The sequence below is a fragment of the Colossoma macropomum genome, unplaced genomic scaffold (genome assembly GCF_904425465.1).
Source record: "Colossoma macropomum unplaced genomic scaffold, Colossoma_macropomum, whole genome shotgun sequence".
Lineage (NCBI taxonomy): Eukaryota > Metazoa > Chordata > Actinopteri > Characiformes > Serrasalmidae > Colossoma > Colossoma macropomum.
Window position 1 is genome coordinate 23,399,725 of NW_023494790.1, and position 25,774 is coordinate 23,425,498.

Genomic DNA, 25,774 nt, shown 5'->3' on the forward strand with positions numbered 1-25,774 from the left:
TCTCCTTCACACATGCGCCGCCCTCCCACACACACACACACACATACACAATACATATACACAGAAATCAAGAGGCCCACAGCAAGAACTGGGGAGATAAATTTAGTGGCAGCAGAGACAGTATCTCCTGAAACATGACCAAAGCTGTTTGAAAAAGGCAGGCATGCCAGAGGCTCCCTCCCCCACAATTTTCAGGAGTTAGAAAAGGGTTACAATGAGATGGAGCTGTGGGGAGCTTCACCAAACAGCAGCACAGTGGAGGCCAGCATCTACACAAGTCAGCCCTATGCAGTGAAAAGAGCTGCACTCTGTGCTGGGGTACTGTCAAAATAGATCAATGAGCAAACACATTTTGAGCCTTGTGGGAGACATTCCAACCCATTACGGGGATTTTTAAAACTCTCTGTGGGTTGCTTCCTTCTCATAAGTACAACTAATGCCATTAAAAAAGCACATGAACTGCCAACACATACATAGAATCCAGCTAAATTAGCCAAGCAGTGGCCAATCCACTTGAATTACTTTAGCCCATCGAAATAGGTTTAAAGAGGAGATTTTCAGTGTATCTAGTAGACACGTTTCCTTACAGGCCTGCCAACACAAGCTTTGGATACTTTGAGCTAAAACTCAGGACAAGCTACCGAAAACAAAAACCTTAAACAAGCAATTATGATTATAATAAAGCCAATTTAAACCTGATTAAAGCATCATAAATATTTACTGTTATTATGAACTTTCATATTCCTTCTGCCTCGCCCCACCAGAATGAAACAGTTATACTAAGACTGCCATCATACAGCCCTCCAGAGATACTGTCACCTTTAATAAATACAAGCAAAAAGAGCTGTGAAAATTGTCTTTGTAATTTATCAATTTAATCTTCTATGGAAAATCTATCTATCTATCTATCTATCTATCTATCTATCTATCTATCAACTTAAACTACTGGCACCCTTTGAAATCCTGTATATCCGTTTGTAACAATTTTAAATATAACAGATTTTGAAAATAAGAACAGCTGACATTAAATGCAAAACACTTTTTATTCTCTAATAACAGTGTTGTTAATCATGACAACATGACAAGAAAGAAAACTCAAGAAAGTGGTCTATAATGCAGTTTTGAACTAAGCACTTCATTGATTCTCACTCATATTTCACCTTTTAAGCACGCTGAGTATTTTGGAACTGTTAAGTGGTCATCCATGAGTGGTCAACCCTTTTTCACTGAGGTATATAAACTAGGGATCATATAGGCCAAACACCCTTAACTGGAAGGTCTGCCAGAAGAAAACATCTGATGTTCTACTTATTTGTTCTACAGATGTAAGTGCTTGGAGTCCATAAAACATCATCACAACTTTGACTGGAACCTGATTTATGGTTAAATGACAGATAGCTCCTTCAGTGACAAGCTGCTTCAGCCCAAGTGTGTGAAGGAGCGCTATCGCAGGTCCTTCCTTCCTGCTGCTGTAAGACTGTACAACCAGCACTGCTTCCAGTAGAACCCTCCTCCACCCCCCATTAGACTTCACACACCTACTGAACATAAACTGTGAATCTATCACCTTTTCCTGTGGGCAATATAATTAACACTCCATGTGCAATATTTAAAAAAAAAAATATCTCTATAGTGTAAATATTTTTTGCTTTCAATTTATAATGCTCCTATTGTTAACTCCTCACCATCCCCATGTGTAATATAAACCAGTACCTCATGTACAATACTCCATGTGAATTTCGGGCAAAATATCCTTACAGTGTAAATATCTTAGCTTTTTATTTATTTATAATTCTTTATATTGTTAATTTTTTGTGAAGGATAGTTTTATATTTTTATCTTATTTTTAATTTTAGTATTATATATATTGTCTATATAGTAACAAGTAACAAACTGTAAAAACCTTGTTAAGTACTTAAAGTTAATTACTTGCTTGTTAATTCTTTTCTTGAGTGCCTTGCTCTTCCTTTGCTGCTGTAACACTGAGAATCCCCGCTGTGGGACTAATAAAGGATTATCTTATCTTATCTTGTCTTATCTTATCTTATCTCATCTTATCTTATCTTAAATTGAGCTTTTTGGATAAGAAGCACCAACGCGGATTTGAGGTGGATCTATTAAATGGCAGTTTTAATTCTAAAAAGTCCTTAGAATCTTCTTAGGATACATGGTGTCAGGGACTCTCTCATGAGGTTAAGACTAGACCATGTTGGATGTACCAGTAAGTCAATGATCAAAAGCATACCTCCCTACCACACTGAAGGGTTCGCTGATCACAAGTGAAGAACAAAGAAGCATCTGGAAGTGAAGTATGGAGGAATGGTCTCATGTTCCTTCATACGTATTGCTTACCTATACAGTATTATGACACTTAGAGCAGGGGTGAGGAACTGAGGGCTGGACTTTTGCGCAGTTTGGTGATTTCCCTGCTTTAGCAACACCAACTCAACCTGGTAATTAGTTGATGAGTTGAATCACGTGTGCTTGAGAAGATAAATCACCTGACTGTGCAGGAATCCGGCCCTTCCTGACGAACGTTCCCCATCCCTGACTTAGTGTTATATTACAACAGTATGCAAATGTAGGGGTGCCAGTAATTCTGATACGTCTTCAAGCTGATCGAAAAACCAGTGTTTTTTCCATTTTTACCAAGGTTACTCTTCATAGGAAGTGGACTTCCTGCTCTCGTCTGCTCTTCCCCTTCGGTCTGTAAATTTCACAAATCTCTTGCCTTGTGACGTTCCCAAAATGCCCTGCCTGCTTTTTGGTTTTTGTTTTCTCTGGAAATCACAGGTCTCACAGGTCATGCAAACATTACGTGAAGAACCAATGACATACACAGAGCCTAATTACACAGACAGACAGACACAGTCTTTCCAATTTAGTTGCAAAGCTCTTTGACGAACAAATATTCAGTTCAATATGCTCTACATCACACTCACTCATTGTGGTCACATACCAACTACATTATTCTTGCGCTGGCGTAACAGATGAAGATTACACACACCTTTTGCAATTTTTCATGCTGTAACAGTTCTGATGAATGATTCTGCCTGCAATGCAGCACTATCTGCAAAGCCCTGCACTACATCACACCTCAGATCCAATTCGGCATTTGCTAGTGCTACAAAAGCAAAAACATATCATTCTAAGAATGGTCCTTTATGCTCTGGTTCCTAAAAATAAATGTAGATAACTAAATAATATCTTTCTCTTTCATGCCATATCTTGACGGAGTGGGTCACTGTCAGCTGAGAGATGGAAATCAAAGCATAATGGTGGTTGACCTCAGATCCTTCTTTATAAACTGATTAGCTCAGGTAGAGGTCATTTGACTTCTCATTTATATGCTGGTCTTATTCCGCTTGTTCTTTTAAAATGATCCTTCTCATATCCTGAGTCTTGAACCAGCACCCCAGTCATCCATTAAGCTGCATCACAATCAAGTCAGACTCATTCCCTGAACTGAGTTACAGCGATGATTCATGCATTGTAAGTTTTGATAAATTTAAAAAAAAATAAAATAAAATAACTATAATATAATAAAGAGAACATTGCAGGTTAGGCAGAGAATCAAACAAGTTCACACATTCAATGTTTGAAATCATTATTTATTTGGAACAAAGCACTTTTCAAATTACAAGTCCTCTGTTTTAGTTTCACAAAATATTTACAAAAAAAACGCATCTTATAATCAGTTTCTCACTTTCACCTCTAGAGACTCCTTAGTCAGTGCTTGCCGTTACTGAAGATGTTCATTTAAAACTTCATTCACTGTTTTGTTTTCTATGTCTTGCAGTTTCATTATTTTTCTACAAGTGCTCAGAAACTCGTTCCCACATGCAATCAATAACAAACAAGAAGCCAGATACTCGCTTGTTTGGTGCCTTAAACAGTGAGGAATGTAACAGGAGGAGTTCCACCTTTAGAATGCACTTTGCATTCTACCCATTAGATCCAAAATATTATGTTTAAAACAACAATTTGGTCTAAAATAACAAATAGCAATATGGATAACATTAAAATGTGAAACCAAATACATTCCAGGTTTCACATAAAGGGTTAAAGAAGCACTTTGTGTGGTTTTGCAGGGTACGAGGCAGAGCTGTCAGGGTGGAACCATGCTGGACAGCTGGTCAAGGCCTGGAATTCACAGCTGCACCAAGGAGGGCATTCCACTGAGAGTCAACTCTCAATAAGGAAGTACACACAAATGAACAATGCTTGTAAGTAAAATAATATTGCATCATTAAAATTTCCTTTCATGTCCATCAAAAACTACAAAATGACCTATTTACTAACACAATTTACCCAAATTGCTGTTTTTTTTTCCCCATAGCAAATAAGTAGAGCTTTCTCTCATGGGAGGAAAAAAAAAAAAAAAAAAACAGAGGGCAGTCCAACTTCTGCCAATGGAAGTAGAAATACATGTTATGAACATAACAATATGCTGTTTTAACAAGGATCCTCTCAGCAAATGAAAAGCCTATGTATGTGAAGTAAGTAGTCAAATAAAATATAGTGGGCTATAATTATTTGTATAATAAGAATGGCATTTTTTCTTGACAGTATTTTCATTAAGAGCTGACTGTTGACATAACAAAACAGACGTTTTTAAATGATTTGGAATTCACTAAGAAAGTGCAATGACACTGATGAGTAACCAATGACCATTCTGTTCTTTGTCTCTGTTGGTTCTGCAAATGTTCAGTACGTTTCTGTTGTAGTAAGTAGTAACGTAAGTCGATGGAACATCGTTAGCTCCTAGATAATGTGCAATGTTACGCTTCAATTTTTAACATTTATTTCTTTTTCACTGCTTTAAGAATGATACAGTTTTACTTAAGTAACATTAAATGATTGATCCGATTTATGTACAAAAATTTCTCACTCACTTTAAGACATTCCCCAACCGCAAAAAAACAGAACCCGTCTTGTGACTGAAAGCAGTCACCACAGCAGGGGTTAACTAGTGACGTAATGTTTGGTGGAAGACTGACCATAGAGGCCGTAGAAGTCAGGGTGCCTGTGCGACTGTGAGGCATCGATCCAGTCACGCATAGACAGGCTCTGGAGGGATTGGGACATAGCGGGAGTAGATGGGAGAGGTGGGTGGGAGTATTCCTGTGAGCTTACTGGCCAAGGAAAAGAGCCCGATCGAGGGTAAGGCGGATGCCCCCTGTGGTTAGATACTGAAGGCACCCCTGAGCAATAGCAGTTATCTACCGTACACATTAGAATCTTCCGTCCTCCGTACTGGGGCAGCTGAGAGCTGCTGCTGTTGGGATAATGAGAGTGAGGAAACACAGAGCCGGAATGGTGTATGGCCTGAGATCCGGTGGCAGCGCTGCTGCTTCCCACGTGCTGGGCTGAGGCACAAGCCCCCAGAGCCTGCTGTGAGGACTGACCCTCACCCGGGGCAGTGCCCGGAGCCAGACCCAGGCATGGTTGCTTAGTAGCAGGGCCTGAAGAGGAGGTGGACTCCATGAAGCTAGAGCTGGCCCTGCTGCTCCCTCCACCGTCAGGGAAAGCCATGGAGTGCCTGCGTTTTTCCGCACACAGATACGCTGGAATTGTCTGGAAAAAGTTCGCAGGGGCACTAAAAGGAGCTGACACAAAGATAGAAGAAAAAGAGATTGTATTAAAGAAGAACAAGAAGAAGCAGGTTTTAAATAATTCACACATGAAACAGGGATGTGGGGATTATCATTTCATACCTACCTTCAAGCATTTTGCAGAGGTTCTTCTCTCTCTTTGAGACTTCTGAGAGAAACAGCTTAGAATTGAGGCTGCCCACTTTGTAAGGTTGTAGGGCAGAGCCAACACATGACTGAGACCTGCAGCAAAACAATGTTTTAACATTTAACTTCGAGGCATGATTACACATTGCATACAGTCTAGGATGCACTGTAGACTCACCTGTCCATTAGTATTTTCACAGATTTTGTATTCTAAAAGGAAAAAGAGGAAACAAATGTCATTTTAAGTGCTTGAAACATAACCTTTTGCAACAGAAATATAAATGGTTCAACAGTTACAAGAAGAGCATTTGAACAGGACGCTGATGAGGAATAGTGGTGAGGTGCCAAAGTCCAGTGACATCATTGTTTCTTTGTGTAAGTCATGGAATTCATTGGCATTTCTAAAGGAAGTCTACTAACTGTTAGTCATGAATACCTAGGTGACACCATTATAGCCACAGCAATACCAAGTGCTTCCCTTTTGTAATGTAGCCTTTTTCAAGCAGAAGCACAATAGCATTTCTTAAGGGCCAGGATGCACTTAGGAGGGGAAACAGTTAAACATGCACTGCTAAACAGAAGTTTTGAATCAGATGCCATTCCACTGAATTTCATTGTTAAACCAGCACAGGTAGATGTCTTTCGCTCTTTAGTAGGAATGATCAAGCAAAGAAAATGAAGAACAAATGAGTAAGCATTTCCCCCTAACTATGAGCAATCAATGAGCTTTTATGGAAACTACAATTCATGGATTTTTGAGAAGCTCATTGATTAGTGTACACAGATGTGAAGCGTTTTAGGAAAATTTACACAATTACACCACTTCAAAGCATTACTAATGTGATTGCGTCCTATGTCTGAGCCCAAAAACAGAATAAATGGTGTCACCCTCATGAATTTGATATCCTCAGCCTTATCGAAGACCATCTGTATAGAGCTGAGCAGTTTCTTGGCCTCCTGCCGTTTCTGGTTGAGCTGCAAGGCCTGCGAGGAGTTTTCCTGACAGAATTTGGAGTGAGCCTGATCCAGCACCTCCAGGGTCTTCCCCAGGTCCTCCTCCAGGAGCTGCTGCATTTTCTGATACTGCAGTTGCACCTCCTCTTTCAGACGCTGCACTTTGTCCTGAGGAGCCAGAGACAAACACAGTACAGCAACTTACACTATATCTTTTTAAAAATATTTGAGTGTCATGCTCAAAGAAGAGTTTACTGTTATCTAAAACTAAATTTTTTTTCTACACTTTACCAGAAACGTGTACCAATTTTTTTTTATCATAAACTTATACCAAATGGCCAACATCATGAGACAGTGTATTATTTTGAAAGTTCAACGTTTGTACAAGTGCACTGAGAAAGTATGGAAGCATACCTCTACAAGACACTTGTCTGACTCTAGCTTGTAGAGCTGTTCTTCTATGTCCTGAACTCGATCCTCAATCCGGTCTTGCTGCTTCATCAACATTTGCTGTAGAAGCAGAAATAAAGAGACGCACAAGTGAAAAATCAACCAACCTAAAATGAATCAATCAACTACAAAAAACATCTCATGAAACCCCACAAGCAAAGATGCTGACCATCTTGTGTTTTATTGTACAGTTAAGACATAGTCTGTTTCAACTGTGATAACTACTCTAAACAAAAGAATTTCCTATCTATAATAAGGAAACAAGTCAAAAAAGACAAGGAAATTAAATAATCATAATCATTCTGTCAAAATTCAAACTGCTATTTTGGGTTTCTGAAGGAAACAGCTTCTAATATGAAACTGTGTTTGTTCTTATGAAACAGAACACATTTTGCTAACTTCCTCTTCACTCTGTTCAATGAATGCAGTTTTCCATAACCCCCTCAGCGCATGATAGACTGAAGAGGAATTTCAATTATTTTCCTGTTCATATTCAGTCCTAAACAAAGAAACACAGTCAACAAATGGCTTGCACCGCTTGACAGAAGTTCAGTGGTAACTGGAAAAAAACAAATTAGTTTTAATTAACCGAATGCTTGATGCAAGAGGCAGTCACAAAGGAGAAGGCTGTCATGGCAACAAAGCTGTTTTTTAATTTCTGTGTATTCAGGAGGAGACTGTGAGGGAGGCGAGGGGATAAAGAGAAAGAACTACTGAAAGCAATGAGGATGGGAAAGAAGGAGAAGAAACACTTTCATTTCACACTATCGTTCCCTATTTTGTCTTTGTCGGCCTCCGTGTCAGAGAGACAAATCGCTGTGACCCTCACTGTGTGTATACTGGAGCAAAGCTCTGTAATGAATGCAAGCTGGCTGGCAGATAAAAAAAATGCTTCCAGTACAAACCTCAACCACACCATGCAACTAAGGCTTTAAAGCTTTTGACAAAGGTTGATATTTAATTCAGGGACATCATGAATCCTTTTTATACTTTGTTTTTCCCCATATTTCATTTTAACCAACTTCTAAAGCAATGCCTCAACATGCACTTAGGAGAACACGTCCAACTTTGTCACATGACCGCGCAGACACCAAAATAGCACAAACGCTGCGGCATGCATTCTCACTGACCTCTTGCTGAAACAATTTTGATTCCCAGTAGAAGGACACTACCTGTAGCAGATGTGCCCTGTGCATCTTGTCAAATTTTAATGATCTTTATAGGGCCCATATCCCATATTCTGTTGTATTTTAGGCTCACCAACCACAATTTGGTGGTTTTAAGCACCAAAAATGTCCATAATTCATTTTTTACATGACCAACTTCCTACCTCTCTTTAACCTTTAGAATAAAACAGACTCTTACTGCGTCTTAAAGACTGTTATATGTAAATGAGCTCTGATTAGTTGCCCTGTATTGTCCCTCATTCAAAAAGCATTTACAGTTAACCCATGCCTTTTAACTTCAGTGTGAATGGGCGAAGCTAAACTGCAGCAGGCTGAAATTGTGGACACATGTAAATGAGTTGGTTTTTGTGACATCACAGAAACAATGAATTCAAAACAGGCTGTTTTTGCAGCTTAGTTTCTATATATATGGACAGTATGGACTGGATAGTGAATGGTACGATATTACTTCAAACTCCTTTATTTCGAAAATGAGATTGGAAATCTGTTTTTCCATGATATGGGCCCTTTAATACTTAATCATCAGCCTTTACTACACCATATAATCAATTAATCACAGAGGCACTGGGATTACTGTGTATATTTATCCAATTAGGATTAGATTTACATGAACAGTACAAAGTTGCTTTGCAGATTATTCTGGATTTGGAATAGCTCACTGCTGGCTTGCATTAAGAAAAAACAGCAAAGTGCCTTTACACATCAGAGAAAACCATGAGAATAAGAGAAGTGCACAACTACCATGGGACAAACACTGTCAGCACAGAGTGATGGGTTGTGGAGTGATGGTCTTCAATCACACAATGTGACCAATACTGATAACAGCTGACTCTGTCCTCAGCACAAAATGAACTACATCAATCATTAACAATGATTTGCGTAGTTGAACTATTCCTTTTTTATACAGTTTTCCCACAACAAATGGATCCATAATGACAGTGTACTTAATGGCATAATGAATAAACAACCAGTGTTGGAATGAAGCCAAAATGGATTAAAAAGCTGTACTAAACACACAGTATATCACTAATACACAGTGTTCCAAATGGACATCAATGTTATTTATTCATGTAAAAGTTTGCTTTACATATGCAAACAGTTTCAAAGGAGAGCCCAGTTAACTCAATCTTTGAAATCTTATGTTATACTTCATCATTTAGTATTAATCTAGTTTTAAAAATGTTACAGCACAAATATAATATAACTATGTCAGAAATATCTCACTTTATGACCTCAGAATCATATCGTTATCAGCAGGCACTGGACAGATGTCTAGATTTGACTGATGTTTGATGACGTATTTATTGTACTCTGGAGAAGCAGACTGTTCTGGTGACGTTGGGCTACTATGGTAAAATAACTGAATTTTCCTCATTTTACTGCATTTGTAAATTTTCTATTTTCTAAATGTTATATTTCCATGTAATTCTAGCCCAGTCCTAATTTCTACATTTTATAAATGTTTATGAACCAGCATTGACAAATACGTACATGATAAATACCGGATTTCGTCATTGGTCTACAGTTCCCAAATCAGTGCATCCCTATTGAACTGTCATATCCTTCTCTTATATTAGCCAATTTATTCCTAAATAAAAGATACATGGGACAATATTCAACGTCGAACAGACTATATAAAAAAAGGAACTTAGATTACAACATAAAGCTTGGAATTTGCAAACATCCACAAGGTAAGAAATACTTCTCCACAATCATAATCCAGATCACAGTATTTACGTTCCAGCAATCAAAAACAAAGAACGCAGGAACGAGAGACAGAAAGTCTTTGGAGCCAGGATCCAAGTCTATGACCTAATTGCAGTGACTGATGAGCTTGAGCTGCTGGCAGAAGCCTAGAGGGCGGAACCTAATACCGCATGGCAGTGGTGGTATTGCCATCCGGGGATGTTCTCCTCTCAGGGGGGAAGTGGGGGCAGGGTGCTCACAATCATTGTTATCTGAGGGCAACATCTCTCCCACCAAGGTCAGTGTGAACAGGGCTGTTCTTTCTATGCCATCAGGTACATCTGATGATCCTGCCATTCATCCTCAGTACCAAATGCACCAGCCTTTCCATCTTTCACTGAAGCAAGTGACCCAAAATACACAGGAATGAATACAAAGATACTGACTTATGAGTGATCAATTTTAGCAGAATTGTAGCTTATAAAAGAATAACTAATGGTATAACTTTAAAATACCTGGAAGTGTTATATTTTCTGTGCATCTAAAACTAAAACTATGCTGCGAAAGTACATTTACAGTTGCCAGCCAGTCTTTTAGGTGCTCTCCCACTAACTTAGGAAAGCCAGGCTTTTTAAATACACAGATAAAATTACATTATCCTTATTTACAAGGGTCTATTCATTAACTGGCCAAAGCTTTGATGCCCATATACACCAAAAATGGATTTTTTAAGACATAGCTGATTATAGCAAAACATTAAAACTCTGGTCAATATATTGCAACGAGGCCTAAAGAAATGCAGGGATTGTTAAAGGCAACCGAAATCCAAATCAGGCCTTTCCCTTCGTCTGTGCCACAAAAAAATAAGGCTTCTCATTTAAATCTTCAGTCGCAACCCCCGCGCCCTCCCCTAAATGCCACGCAAGGATGCACCTGTGCTGGAGAGATAAGCCCAGAGGAGAGCTTCTGTATTGTTCACAGCTCTGCCCAATTGTTTACCACTCAGATGGAAATAAAAAGGGAGAGAGGGAAGGAAGAGTTGGAAAGATTCATAAAACTCTTTCTCCAGACAGATGAGTTAAGAAGTAAAGCTTTACAATGGCCAAATAACATTTGGCGGTAGTACATAAAAGATAAACACGTTTATAAATGACTAAACCTAATAAAACTAAAATTAAAGTACTGTGTGGATTAAGGATGTATGGGAATTCAGGTAGCAGTGAACGTTTTCAGCCAATTCTTTCTAGTGCATTCCTTGTATACTAGCATGAGGAAACAGTAAAGAGGCTAGTCGAGTTTCAAAACTCATTTTTAGTGTGAAATAAAAAAAACAGAGTTTATCCTCCAGGGCCAAAGACAAATAAGTCCTATATTTCTACATAACAACAGTACAAGTTATACCAGACATCATGTGATGTGATGCCCCATGGTGCTGAAGCTTAATGTAGTCCAAATCTAAGAACCTTTCCTAAACAGATTCAGATAGTGTATAAAACTGTTATGCTTTTGAAAAGTTCATATATAGAAAATATGCTCCAAAAACAGCCCACTTAAAATGTGTTGGTTTCACAGTGAGGTTATAAGGAGGACTGATTTTAAACGAAGCACGGTAGTCTAAGAAGCAAAGCAAGCTTGGAAAAGGATCATGTGAAGATGAATTAGGACTATTTTGGGTATATTAAGCACACATACGCCATTAAAGGACCTCAAGGAAAATAAAATACAAGTCAAAAGTAGAACATGGGCCCTTTAAAGAATCAGCATTCCGTTTATACGGAAATAATACTGTACGGAAAAGTATGAAATGGTCAGCTTACAGATAAATAACTAAAAACAGCGTGTCTTACACCTACATACTGATCATGAAAAAAGGCCTGAATCTTGAACGTCAGTGTGCTCCCTTACCCTGATATCATTGCGGCGCACCTCCACATCGCAGACCGCATGCCCGTGGCTGGCCGCACACCTGGAGAAACAGCAGTACTGGCACACGGCCACCTGCTCGGTGTCGCAGTGGTACAGCCTGTAGTCGTCGTGCTGCGGGCAGCTCCAGGCCCGCACGTCCCCGGCGTCCACCAGCAGGTGGCCACCGTTGGAGGAGGGCTGCTGGAGGTGGGTCTGGACGTGAGACTGGCAGCACGGCGCCTTGCACCTGAGGCACACCTTCTGGGCAGGCAGGGCAGGACCGCGGCGGCAAAGCACGCACTGCAGCACCACCGGGGCCTTCTCCACGTTCAGCGCGTTGAACTTCTCCACTATGTTGGACAGCTTGTGGTTCTTCTCCAGGCTGGGTTTCTGGCTGTAAGCGTGGTTGCACTCCGGACACCGGACCATCCCCCCTTCCTTAGCCCAGGCCTCGTTTATACACACGCGGCAGAAGTTGTGTTTGCACGGCAGCTGCACAGGTTCGGAGAACACATGCAGACAAATGGGACATATGAGCTCTTCCTCCAGACAGTTCTTCCAGTTGTCTGCCATTTCGGCTTCTTGCTTTGCGAGTTTCCTTCCCCCCAAACCCTCTACAGCTCCGTTCAAGTGCTCATGAGAAACTATAGGCTAGTGACTTTTGTGAAGTGCTCAGACGAGAATCCACGATTCCTCTGAACCCTTGCAGTGAGATCAGTGAGATCCAGCTCCTCCCTCGCCCACTGAATGAAAAGTACAACGGGAAGTCTCTCTCTCTCTCACACACACACACACGGCCTGCTGCTCTCACAGCCTCACACAGGCTGTAAAGTTTGCTATGCTGGAGGAAGACCGGGCTGCAGCGGCTGTACAGCAGACTTGAGGCCACATTTCATCACCCAATACTTACGAATCCCTGTGTGCCACGGGCGTCAGAGGAGCCTATAATGGGCTTATAATGTGTGCTTCTTAATGTTTACAACGTATAACCAGTCTCTGCTCACGCTCTCCAGCTAACGGTATGGCTGCTACCAAAGTTGTACACGACGGCTAGAAAACTAATCCGAGGACCAGACCGATCTGAACCTGAATCTGAATGATGTGCCCTGTCTGTCAGCTCTTCCCCTCCTCGGAGAAGGCACGTCTCTTTTTCAGAGTAATGTTAATACTGCGATTTACTCCAAACTACCGACCGTTTACTGAAAGAATCGGCTTATCCGAATGATCTGGTTTCCGTTCACAAACAGGAGGCTAATCCATAAAAACACAGTCTGACAATCACTAATAACAGACAGAACCGCCCTTCTTCGTTCTCATTAATGAGACGGTGACAGTGTCGCTGTTACCAGTAAAATCTGTGTCTTGAGTTACTTTCATTTTACTGAAAATACCAACGCAGGGAAGCAGGTCGAGCAGCAGGCTAGCTTATGCTAAACTCTTAACTGCCTCGCTAATGAACGTTACAGCTCCTGTGAGGATCGCGAACACACGAGCTACATTTCCCATCATCACAACAAAGAAATTAAAGAAATCCACACACGGAGTTGATTCGCTATCAACATCCGATAAAGGATAAAAAACAAAAACAAAACAGGACTAGTCGGTCTCTTCACTTTTCTTTAAAAATCGGCCCAAAAAGCTTCACCAAAGCAATCTGGCTGTAAGCTAATGTTATGCTAGACCAAACGGACTGATCTGCCATACCGAGCTAACCAGCTAGTGCTGTAACCTACTTTGATATCACAGTCCTGCTGTGAGGAGACGAGACCGTGTGTGTCCTTTTATTTGTATCCAGCGAAAAAAAATACTAAAACAAATGTGAAGTCAGGGCACTAACTGTGCCGCAATGTGTCCAATTCCGAAACGCATCCTAAATATGTGGGGAATCCTTCACATTTTAAAGGGAACGGCGCCGTCCTGTCCTTGTTATTCGCTCCTGTCATCTGCCATCTTGCGTTCCTCTTTAAAAAAGAAAAAAGAAAACGTCCGTGGCCAAACGAAGCCTCTTCGCGTTTTTCTGCCCACAGGCCATCAAAGGGGGGCTGTGAGAGAGAGCGTTTTCTTCATGTCCTCCGATCTGTCGCGCTGAACTTCTGAGATTGTCCGTCCATGGATCGCTCTTCGACACCGCTTCTATCTGACCATGCTATAATTTATGATCTCTCCCTCCTCCTCCTTTTCCTCCTCCTCCTCTTTTTTCAGGCAGGCTTTGATGAGAGGAGGAATGCAGGCACAGGATTGAGTTTGAACACACCGAGCTCTCTCTCTCTCCCTCCTCCTTACAACAGCCACTCCGCCAGTCACGTGACCCCTCCCGGCCGCGACACAGAAAGAGGAGGGGCTTACGAAGGAAGAGGCGGGGTTATATTTAAAAGGGCAACCACATGGCTTAGCAGTGGTGGTTTAAGAGAACGCTATAAAGAAACCGTTGTTGCGCCCTAGTTAATTCACAGATGGAGCAGAATCTGAGATACTCTGTACGTCCAAAAGTGTCCAGACACTCCTTCTAATTACATAGTTAAGCTTACTTTAAGGTTCATCCATTGCACGCACAGCTTGTAAAGAGAAAAGCTATTGACAGTCTGGAGAAGCCACACATAAGCCTAATGCCAAGATCAGTTAGAGGGGTATAAAGCCTCTCTGCACTGGGCTGTGGAGCAGTGGGACTGTGTTCTCTGGAGTGATGGAGCACCATACAATACCTTTGGGATGAGTTGGAGTGGCATTTCTGATCCAACATCAATACCTAACCTCACTAATGCTCTTGTGAATGCCACCAAATCCTCACAGCAATATACCAACATCTAGTGTAAAGCCTTTCCAGAAGAGTAGAAGCTGATACTGCAGCAAAAAGAGGGACAAACTCCTTATTAATACCTTTGATTGGAGAAGAAAAGTTGGATGAGTGGGTGTCATATATAATCATATATATGGTCACTTTTGTTCAAGCATATTACTGCATGCAATGAATGAGGATCTATGGATCTGCAGTGTCATCATGCAATAGAGGACAACAGTAGTGGAAGTGAAAGATAAGTCAACTGGATGAAAACTGAAAAAACATTTTTAAAATAGCTTAGAAAATGCAAGATATCATTCATACTTTTGGGGTCTGTGACAGAGAGTCTGATATGGATTGGGAGTTTCAAGCTCAAACAGCAAGAAATTCCAAGGAGAACTGAGAATTGTTTGGCTGTATGACAGTTTAATGTTAAGCATAGAAAGAGAAGAAGCAGTACAGCAGTTAAGTCTTTTCAGTAAGTAAGGAGAGGATGTATGTTTTACACAGTCTATGCCATTTACAGGCCCCACTGCAAACATCGCTGACTGTATGTTGTTGCCCCTTTAAGACAATTAGCAATTATCATTCCTCAAAATGTGATCTAAAGGTAATTAGGCAGGACTGTTTTTTTTTTTCTGATCCATGCTTATTGTTTGAGATTTGAGATGTCAGATGTTGAACCCTTCCCTCTACACAGTTACAGCATTTATGTTTACACTGGACAGGGATTACAGCTGCTGGGCATCTACTCATCTACTTGGTATTTTCTAGCTCAGGTGGAATTCTGGGAAACTGGCTGGAAAGACTTATTTGAACCACCTTCAGATACACTCTTTAAGAGAACTTCCACTGGTGAAGTGGATTGGGGGGAAAGACAGTGGCCCACAATGGCTGCAGTCTGAACTGAGTTAATGGCTTAATCATGTAGGCCTACAGTATAAAAGAGGGGATTTTAGGGGACCAAACCATTCTTTGTTAAAAACCAGGACTTGAAGGTTGATATATAATTGTTTGTTTCTTTTGATCCATACATTCTCTTTTGTTGCCTGAGTACAAATCTAAGGAATATTACCTGTGTCCGTTTCCCATCACACAACAAAACAGTGAATGTAGATGGAGTTCTCTTTAGCTTGTGAGGACACATGATTACCCAAGTAAATCTAGCATGAACCATAAACACAAATTACAGTAGCAACAACGGAGGAGCTTCCTGGAATGGTACAGTTCACTCTGACAAAGTGTGATCACAGATTTGCAACCATAGCACCCTACCAGTGGAAAAATGCATGATTATCACTTTAAAGCAAGCAGAACAAATTCAGTGAGATTTTATCTTAGCATACAAAATTTAGCTGGGTTTAGTTGGTTATGATAACCGTTTGTATTTTTTTACATCTGCTCTGTAAATATTTACTCACCCGCCAACCGCCCTTAGTGTATTAACTTGGGAGATGTTGGATTTAATGTAATGTTGCATAACTCATATAACATAAAAGCTTATGGAACTTTCAAGTCATCACATCACATTATCACAGCACATTTTGAGTCAAGTTTAAAGAGGCAGGTAAAATTAGAGCTATAGTTGTTATAAGGTGCACAGTGCAGCCACTATGCCCCATATATCGCACGGGCCCAGATAAGGCCCGTGACACAATTTTATATGACCCGTGAAATTATTTTAATTTTCTATTAATATTAGTCTGTTTCGCAATGCCCTGTACTACTGTATGGGACTTGCAGCAAGGAAAATATGCCAGGTGTCTAGTTCATGCAAATATGTAGGTTTAAAAGACCTACCTCCTGGTGACATTTATTTATTTTTTAGAAATTCAATATTTTTAACATGTATTTCTGTTAACTGTGGAAATAAGTGTCCTGCCTCTAATGTACCTTTTGTTTTATCTTTTTCTTTATCCTACCATAGAGTATATTCATCCAATTTTTAGTTGTACAACTCAGAGCTGCAGTCGTCCCAATGAACAGTAATTTGTACTGTACGGCAGTTATACTGCGTAGTATTTCATTAAACTGCAGAAATGCTTAGAATTTCTGCATTTCTGTTTTTTAACTGTTTTTAATACTAGCAACCTAGTTGACCATTTATCTAATTTCATCAAAGGGGCTAATGATGTTATCAAGCATTTTTTGGAATTTTTAGAATCAATATTATTTTACTTTGCACACTGGCTCAGCTAGCAAATTTTATTTTTTTTTATTTAGGTTTCAAATGAAGGCTGATAGCTACTAACTGGTTTGTAATATTGTGCATAGTTATTAGCTGTGTTATTAGTTATTAACAGCTAACTGGACTATATTTTCAGTGGTACCCATGTACAGCTGCTCATATAATTTTTTTCTATTAAAAAAACTTGTTTTATTTAAAATTCTGTCCTGTGAAAATTGTACGGCTTTTTTTCTAAGCTACATTACATCATTATGTGCATTCTGCTTATTGCAACCTATACAGAAATGACAGACACCATCAAATAAAGTATGCAATGAATTTATACCGTTTCATCCTTTTCTACAAAACATATGTTGATATATAGTGTAGACCAGGAGCGTTGAACCACTAGTATTAAATGGAATTTATTTTGCAGATATCAAATTTCCTGAGTCACAAAAATCGTCTCCTTGAATTTAAATAGCAGAAACAGTAAAAAGAACTGTGGGTACCAAAAAGGTAAACATCAGTCTCTGACAATGAAACGTTCAGTACTGGAAAATGTTTTCCTTTTGTGGAAGAGGGATGACACAGAAGCTGTACAAATGAGTTAATGCCTTAGAAATGGAACTTCTGTGTAAATATTTGAAAATTAAGTCTTCTTTACACAAAAGTACTTCCATCTTGAGAGATTTCATCTGTGTAACTGCAGTAACTACCCCAGAATATAATTATCTCTGACAGATTAGCCAAGTTCACAGTTATCATGCTCTACTATAATCTGTGTGAAATACTTGGTATAAAAAATATATACTTTTTTTTTAATTTTGAAGACAAAATAAGCAAGAAAAGGTGAGAGTAAACAGTTCCTAAAATTACAGTACCACTAAATTCACTGGCAACAAAATAACTGATGCAACAAATTACTCTAACTCTTCCACAGAGGCCCATGCAGATATTACATCAGGTCAAAAAAAATGTAGGCTTGGTAGGTAATGCATTGTTCAATTCAGTTGTACTGTACAGACAAAGTGCAGTCAAAGGGGAAGAGATACTACTCTTCAATATGGTCCCACACCACATGATTGTTTTAACAGTTCATATTTGGTCCCTAGGTCAGTTTATAAATATACACATGCAGAAAAGTTTCTTCTCGTAAGAAAATAAGGCGGTTTTCATTAAGATCTCTCTGTCATAGAGTCCTTGTACACTGAGAAGCGACATCAGCCATCAGTCTCCATCCTGAGTCAGTGTGAGGCAGTGAGGAACGGGGTGGGCAGTATCAGATGGCCTTCACGTCTATAAGGTGACCATGGTGGGCATCCTGTCTCAGGGCTTTGATGCTTTGTAATCTGCGGCCATGGAGGCTGAAGCGAGACCAGACCAGTAGCTGCAGCAGGGCACAGGTGATGGGCACAAACACCAGTAAGTAAAAGCAGCCCTGGCGCAGTGGCACAGGGCTTTCAGCACCTGAGATGGCCACAGCTGCAACAGAGTCCTTAATAGGATCCCGCTGAAAGATGTCATAGCCTAGAGACAAAGAAAATGAGCAAGAACCATGAAGATGAATTCTTCTCTCACTTTTAGTTCAATAATAAATGTTACGCTGCTGAAATTAAATATATTAAGAAAGAAGAAGAAAATAAATGGGGGAACCAACACTTTACTTGAGATGCACAACTCATTTTAACTCATAGCTACTTAAAATGAAATGAAGTGAGTGGTGCATTTCAATTAAAGTTCACCCATGAATAAAGAAACCCATGGCATAATTAACAAGCTTCGGAAGGCTTTTTAGAGGAACGATATAAGGCAATAATATGGCTGATATGCAGCAATAAAGTAATACAAATAGGGTAAGGAAAAAAAGGATGTAAAAAGAGTCAGACTTTCACTGCAAAGATCGAATGCTGCATACTGATCATAAACAAACACACACACCTGTGTATACACACAGCAGCCAGGTGCCAATGAGGGGGGCAAAGGTCTGACCAGGTTTTGTTACCAAAGCAACCATCCCAAACAGTAGCGCAGAGGCGGCGTGCTGTCGTCGGTTCATTACAAAGTCCTCATCAACCAGGTCTGTGATTACCAAGTTCAACAGCTTACAGGTCCCCTCCGTAAACACTCGATTACTGTAGAGACAGGTTCATATAAAGGACCTGATCAGTAAAGGTTTTAGACAAAAGGCCTGTGTGGCCTGTGCAAAAGTTTTATACAAACACACACACACACACACACATATATTTATTAATTATGCACTAAAATCTGGAAAAAATGTCATTTATGTTTGTTCTCTGAAGAAGATGTTTAAACTTTTTTTCACTTAGAAAATAAACAAAGCATGTGATTAAACTGGGGGTGTTCAAACTTCTTCAAACAACTGTGTGATCAAAGGCAAAATATGATTGTGTTTGTGTGTGTACATATACACACACACACACACACACACACGTGTGAAAGTGATATTCAGTTCTCACCTGGCGATAAACAGGCAGAGCAGATACACCTGGTCTGCTCCTGCCAGCAGCATTGCTATACTAAGACCCAGCTTCAAGATAAAAAGCCAACGGATAACCTGGTAGACGCCCACTCTTCGGCAGAGTGTCAGAAAATAAAGGTTGTTGAGATGGGGTGCTATGTAGGAGATACCTGTAGTTAACAGAAAAAAAACAAACAAACAAAAAACACAGTACTTAATGTCCTAGACATTATGCTGAACAGATGAAGTGGAATTATTTTAAATTCTTAAAATGTTAAATCATTTAAGAAATGATGTCCCATTATGTCCCATAGTCATGCATAGTTCAGGCATGTCAAACTGGGGACTTTCTGGGCCAAAGTGCAGAGATTAACATTTACCCTCACCTAACACTCTGAATTCAGTTCATGAAGGCCTTGCTAATTAGCAGATGAGCTGAATCAGGTGTGTTTAATGAGGCAGTGTGCTAATGTCTGCAGTGTCTTGGCCCGCAAGGACTGGAGCCTGACATATGTGGCATAGACTGTCTGTTCAAAATACGGTGGAACTATTTTGAGAGGGACCCCTAAGGTTGTTGAGACAGAAAAACACAACAGAAAAACCAAGACACAGTACTTACTGTCCAATAAAATTTACAAAAGCAATAGCTAGTATGTTTTTTTGGTTTTTTTTTAATTACAATCGATTGTTGTCAATACTAGACAGTGAAATTTTAATAACAATGGCTACTGTGTAGCCATTGTTATTTAAAATAACAATTTTAATAATAACAATGGCTACACAGACAAGGTTAGTGTCACAAGTAATATTCATTTGCTGAAGTCTGCCTTAATTTGGCAAATGCTCAAGAATGGCCACATGCTCATACCCAACAGAAAAGAGCCAGTGGATGCAGAGATCCGGTCTGATAGGAGGTGTTCCAGGAATAGAGGGAAGAAGTTACTGTTGAAGTGGCAGTGAAATACCTGCAGAAAGGACAGTAGAATAATATCCAGCAATTCTGTGAGAGTGATCACAAAAAAAAAACAAAAAAACAAAAAAAATACAGTAACAGTTAGTAACAATATTTACCTGTACAAGGTTCATTGAAACAAACCAAAGGAAGTTTCTGTGGCGTGAGAGCTGCTTCAGATACTGTCCAAGAGTGACAGGCTTCTCGGTGGAGGCATGAGGTGCATGGCCAACAGACAGTCTAAGATACAGATGATACAGAACAACAGAAATAAAAATAGAAAATGAGAGAGCAAATGGGAATAGGGACTGAAACAAAGACAGAGCCAAATAGTCAGAATAACAGGATGCAACTGAAAAGGCAATTTCAATTGCTCTCATAGTGAGAAGCTCACAAGGGACTGAGACAACTTTGCAACTGGAGAAACCTTTTCTCATATATCTGCCTGCTAGACTGACTAAGAGCCTTTCTGCTTCTCTGCAAATTGCTTACAATTCAGGTACAAAGAGGCTCCTCTCTCATTACACCAAACAAAAGCAAACTATAAACTTACAGCAATAGCACAAGTGAGTAAAGTGGCAAAAGTGAGTTACTGCAGCAGTACAACGAACTTGGTTGTCCTTAGCAAACAGATACAAAAAATACAAAGTTTCAGAAACAATTTTCTTCACAACAGATTCCACAGTTTTCACATTTTTATATGAATATCTTGCAAAAACTTTCAGGTTAGCCAGAAAAAAGTCTATAACAAATCCATAAGTGTAAGTTACAATCACTTGCAGTACTCAGACCTCTAGAAAACACTTCTTTACTTTTTTCTGATCTGCAGCCAGGTCCTGTATTGTGTATAAACAGTTCTACTGACCAAGCTGCATGAAACCGCATGAAAATACTAGTAATTATATTGAAGGATTTGTAGTAATGTTTGTTAACATTTTTTATTAGCATTAAATTGCAGCAATCCAAGCTACCAAGTCATCAATTTTGCTCAACAAAAATGCAAAGTTTTAAAAGTAAACATACTCTTTGAGCAATTCCTCTTCATTCTTGTGTGATCGGATCTCGTTCTGGAACCTGCGGCGCAGCAGCCGAGACACCACGGCAAAGCCAATCATTGACAAGGCAGCCAGCACTACACAGAAGAGCCTAAAGGACATGAAATCTTCCTTGTCCCAGAAAGAGTACGAGAGGAAAACGGACAGTGAGCCTAGTGCGCTGAACAACGAGGTGTGGAAGTTGAGGCGTGTGCGGTCATTTGCAGACACAGCCAGGTCAGCCAGCAGGGCATTATGGTTCAGGTCCACCAGTGTGAGAAAACCATCATAAAGGCACAGGCAGATGAGGAACTGCAGACCAGGGTGGGCCCAAGCCACCCAGAAGGCCAAGAAGGAAAGAGCAAAAAGTGGCCCATTCCTGGAGAGAGACTGCAGTCGCTTTAGCACCACCTCAGGCGTGGAGATCTGAGATCCAGACCTGAGCAATCAAACAGAGGGAGAACATGCATTATGCAGAGCAATTTTCCTTTCCATTTTGGGGAAACAAATGAAAAAAAAGAGATGCATTTCTTTATCATTCTAATTCAGGTTTGGAATACATTCAAATATTTGGTACTGTTCTATAAATATTGAGAAAGAATAATAAGTGTGTAGTAGAAGTCTTACTGATGAGAGCTGAGGAAGGTGCGGTCACTTAGCCAGCCAAACAGGGGGTCATTCAGGCTATTCCATATCAGAAACACAGTCTGTGTGAACAAACAACAAGGAGTTCATGTCATCTGCGAACTAACACTGAACACTGACAACTGCTGTCGTTCACATGATAATAAAAATAATAATAACCAAATACTATTCCTAATAATGATACAAAAGTAGCACTGTGTGGATGCTGGATGGTCTGTTGGGTATATGTCTACACACATAACTGTCTACAACAGACAAACTCACCTCGCCCACCCAGAATGAAACTTTGTCGATCTTGTACACGGACACAAACGTGTCCACATAATAAAGCAGGAAGACATTATGGAGGATGGAGACAAAAAGCGACAGGGAGCCATACAGCACCGCTGTGGAGACACCCAGGCAACAGCTCCACACCCTCTTTCCCATCCTTTTCACGTTCTCTCACTTTCCCTCTGCTTTTCCTCAACCAGCAGAGCTTCATTCACTCCACAAGCCAAGCAGGGTCTGGTCACCATCCTAAAAAGGAATTCTGATAATAACAAAAGCAGAGAATGTTGTATTTTAGACAGAAGAGTAATGCAGTATATCCAAGGGCTTTAGCTTAGAATAGTAGCACTCTTTTACTGCTGGACATCCTACTTCAGTTTAGCTATTTACATTTTCTTTTAAATGCGCAAAAATGAAGTATACTACATTTTCTAAACTATTCAAATGCAATGCACTGTATATTCCCATCCAATAAACAGAAGTTTACTTTGCACAAAAGAGATCCTTTTACTGGAATTAAGTACACAGTTTGTGAATCTATCAAACACTGAGCAGTTATGCAGCTTAAAGAATGCAAGGTACCACAAGTTCTTGTGTGCCAGAGACCACAATAAGAGGGTCTTCTGTATTCCAGTTGCTGGAACAAAACAAACGCACCACAAACACTCATCCTACAATCTGAAGCACAAAATCTAACTTTTGGCATCATGATAGAAAAAATGCATGAATATCATCTGGCTTCTGGCAAGACACCTGACTCTCACACTAAGCAAGCCAGCACAAGCTCCAGCCTTAACTTCACATGAAGCACACATTGTTGAGTGCTTTAAACAGTTATACAGTCATGCTTTTCTAAATATCTAAACATGCTTTTTCTGAGTTCTAAAATCAGATTTTAAAAACAGTTCAAAGCACCCCAACTATCTCAGATGTTAGTGAACGTGTTACTCCCGGTCTGATTCCCATCTGATCCATGCAGTGAAGCGAAACCACTGGCTACCCTTTGCTGGATCACATTGCCCACACAGTGATTTCCATCTCATCTGGCAGAACAGGTGGCTGCTCCCTAGCGGCTATAAACACAGAAATCTCTGATCCAAGCAGAGATCAGGCATAGCAATGCAAGAGAGTGAGCTACTTGGCAGCAGTGTAACACAGTGGCAGGTTGCTCACCTGTGTCCCTTCTCTAGCGCAGCATGAAGCACAGAATAAGGTTTTCCAAACCAGAGCCATATTTCTGCATAGATAAATGTTATCAGTTATCACTCCACTCCAACATTACCCACATAAACTCAGCCTCCTCCATTATAGAAATTCAATCTACTGTACAGGCAAACAAAACAACACAAGAGGTGACAGGTCTACTGCCAAGTCCTCAATGGCTACACTTATTTCAAGGAACATATATAACTGTTTGATTTTAAAATCAACCAATTTAGCTAGCCAATACGCCAACTAGCCAGCTAGCAATCGTTAGGTAACACAGGCTTCCAATAAAGCGTTACAATGCCAACTAAGTTAGGTTAAAAAAAAACTCTGTTAGCTAACTGTTTTAATTAATCTGTCAGCTCTTAGCTAACTAGCTACAGCTTTCCACTGAGTTACTAGGCTGCAATCAGCTGCCAGGTATTTTGTTTTTATCGAAGCCGCCGCCAGACGATCTGAGCAAGACGTCAGAAATAACGTTAGTTAACGCTAGTAAGCTAGGTTAGCTAAGAGCTAGCTTGCTAACTAATACTAGCTGCCTGACTACTCCTAACCCAAAAGAAAAGCGAAATATTACATTTTATATTCAGGCTAACGTACTCGTTACAGCGAATACATTAAGGGTGAACCACAGCAAACTTATTAGCTAACGTTAGCTTTCCTGTTGAGGATCCGCTTTCATGTCAGAAAAAGGCGACGTGTTCAGTCACAAGTCACCCGGCTGGCAAACATTTAACACTGAACCGCATGAGCTGTTTCCGTGTCTGGCTGTCTTGCTTAAGCTCTCATCAAGAAGAAATACTCACCATGCGGACACAACGGCTATTCTGTAGTCGCCAAGATGACACAATAAACACACATAACCCGAAAGTGTCGATTTTAGTGGAGTCTGTCTGACTGAGCCCAGTGCTGGAAAACCCCAGTCGAGCAGATCCAGTGATGTGTGGGCGATGAAATGTGTGGCGTCATTAGATCTACACTACTACCACCTCCTCCCACTCTCACTCCTCCTCCTCCTACAGTCCAAATTCCTCTTCTGCTTGTAAGCTGTTATTTCCTACTAATTCCGTAATTCTATGTTACAATTAACTGCCTAGTTATTTATTTTGGCTATTTTATATTAGTGCATTCAGAGATGGATAGTGATTATACTCACTCAAATAAAAAACAATGGATATGTACCTTCCTGATATTTTCAAATTATAATACTTTTACTCCTATTTGAGTATGTGTGTGAGGAAGCTAATGATTTTTTACATAGTGTTACGGTCAATCTTAATGTTTAATGTTACATTTTAGTCATTAACTTTAACTCATTTTTGCATCATTTCATTCTGTCACGTTGGTGACAGCATCTGTACAGCTGTGCTGCTCCTCATGGCTCCTTAACATTTTATTTTAAACTAAAAAGAAAAGAATAGGGCCTAACAAACTTCACTTCCTCTGCTGATAGGTGCTGAATGCCCTCTGAAGTTCTGCTACAGTTCTAATTTTTAATTACTAAAAGGGGAATTCCACTGATTTTCTAAAATTTCGGCACAATTTGATCATTAAAGTGTAAACAAAGGCACTCAGAGTGGTCTGATGTGAAATGGCTCGTTATAGTGAAACCAACTTGTATTTCTTTACAGTGGTGGTGATGTGAACCAGAGGTAACGATATCTACAATGCAAATATCATACATAACATTTTATTTACTATAAAAATAAAACAAGCAGTGAACCTCCACATGTCTTCTGAGTTTTTATGTATAATACTGATAATGGAAAATTAGTATTAGATCAGAAAAAATATAACATGTTTTAGAGCAAAAGTTTTTCATGAAACTATCGTAAAACAACATCTCTGGCAGCAAATTCATAACGATTACATAAAACAACTTTCTGTGAGAGAGCTTTTAGAGGCATTAAACACTTCCGACGTCTGGTTCCTATCACCACCACTGTCAACAATTCTAACTGGCAAGCGTCTCTTGAACCAACGATTTGACATCAAACCACTCTGAATGAGTCTGTTCATATCTTAATGATGTAATTATGCAGAAATTCAGAAAGATCTGTGGATTTCCTCTTAAGCAGTTTTTTAAGCTGGTACTTTTGTGCTTCTGTTTTTTGGAAACATACTTTTACTCCTACTTGAGTCATTACTTCATTGAAGTAACAATATTTTTACCCGAGTATATTTTACCTGAGAGTTTAGCCTGCTTTACCCACCTGTGACTGTAGGCCTGCTATCTCCAAAAAAAGGAACTAAATAACTTCCTTCCAGTTGCTTCCTTTTTTACTAGCTAGCTGCACATATGTCAGTGTTAATGAT

At 39.9% G+C, this 25,774-nt stretch overlaps 2 protein-coding genes across 5 annotated transcripts; both read right to left on the reverse strand.

Moving 5' to 3' along the window:
* Positions 1-3,590: 3,590 nt before the first annotated feature.
* trim8b (tripartite motif containing 8b) lies at positions 3,591-14,215 on the reverse strand. The gene is made up of 6 exons (XM_036572623.1): positions 11,924-14,215; positions 7,110-7,205; positions 6,630-6,863; positions 5,920-5,951; positions 5,722-5,837; positions 3,591-5,609 (listed from the first exon to the last, which is right to left on the reverse strand). The coding sequence occupies exons 1-6, from the start codon at positions 12,494-12,496 to the stop codon at positions 4,966-4,968; spliced, it is 1,695 nt and encodes a 564-aa protein (XP_036428516.1). The 5' UTR covers positions 12,497-14,215; the 3' UTR covers positions 3,591-4,965.
* Positions 14,216-17,192: 2,977 nt separating this feature from the next.
* On the reverse strand, positions 17,193-24,394 carry mfsd13a (major facilitator superfamily domain containing 13A). 4 transcript variants are annotated; one of them, XM_036572625.1, is made up of 10 exons: positions 24,265-24,394; positions 23,426-23,489; positions 22,247-22,514; positions 21,965-22,044; positions 21,327-21,776; positions 20,423-20,543; positions 20,220-20,316; positions 19,350-19,521; positions 18,811-19,004; positions 17,193-18,399 (listed from the first exon to the last, which is right to left on the reverse strand). In XM_036572625.1, the coding sequence occupies exons 3-10, from the start codon at positions 22,409-22,411 to the stop codon at positions 18,152-18,154; spliced, it is 1,527 nt and encodes a 508-aa protein (XP_036428518.1). In that variant the 5' UTR covers positions 22,412-22,514; positions 23,426-23,489; positions 24,265-24,394; the 3' UTR covers positions 17,193-18,151. The 4 variants fall into 4 exon arrangements, with proteins under 4 accessions (XP_036428518.1, XP_036428520.1, XP_036428519.1 ...); XM_036572627.1 differs by lacking the exon at positions 24,265-24,394 and adding an exon at positions 24,059-24,074; XM_036572626.1 differs by lacking the exon at positions 24,265-24,394 and adding an exon at positions 24,036-24,051.
* Between the last annotated feature and the right edge of the window lie 1,380 nt (positions 24,395-25,774).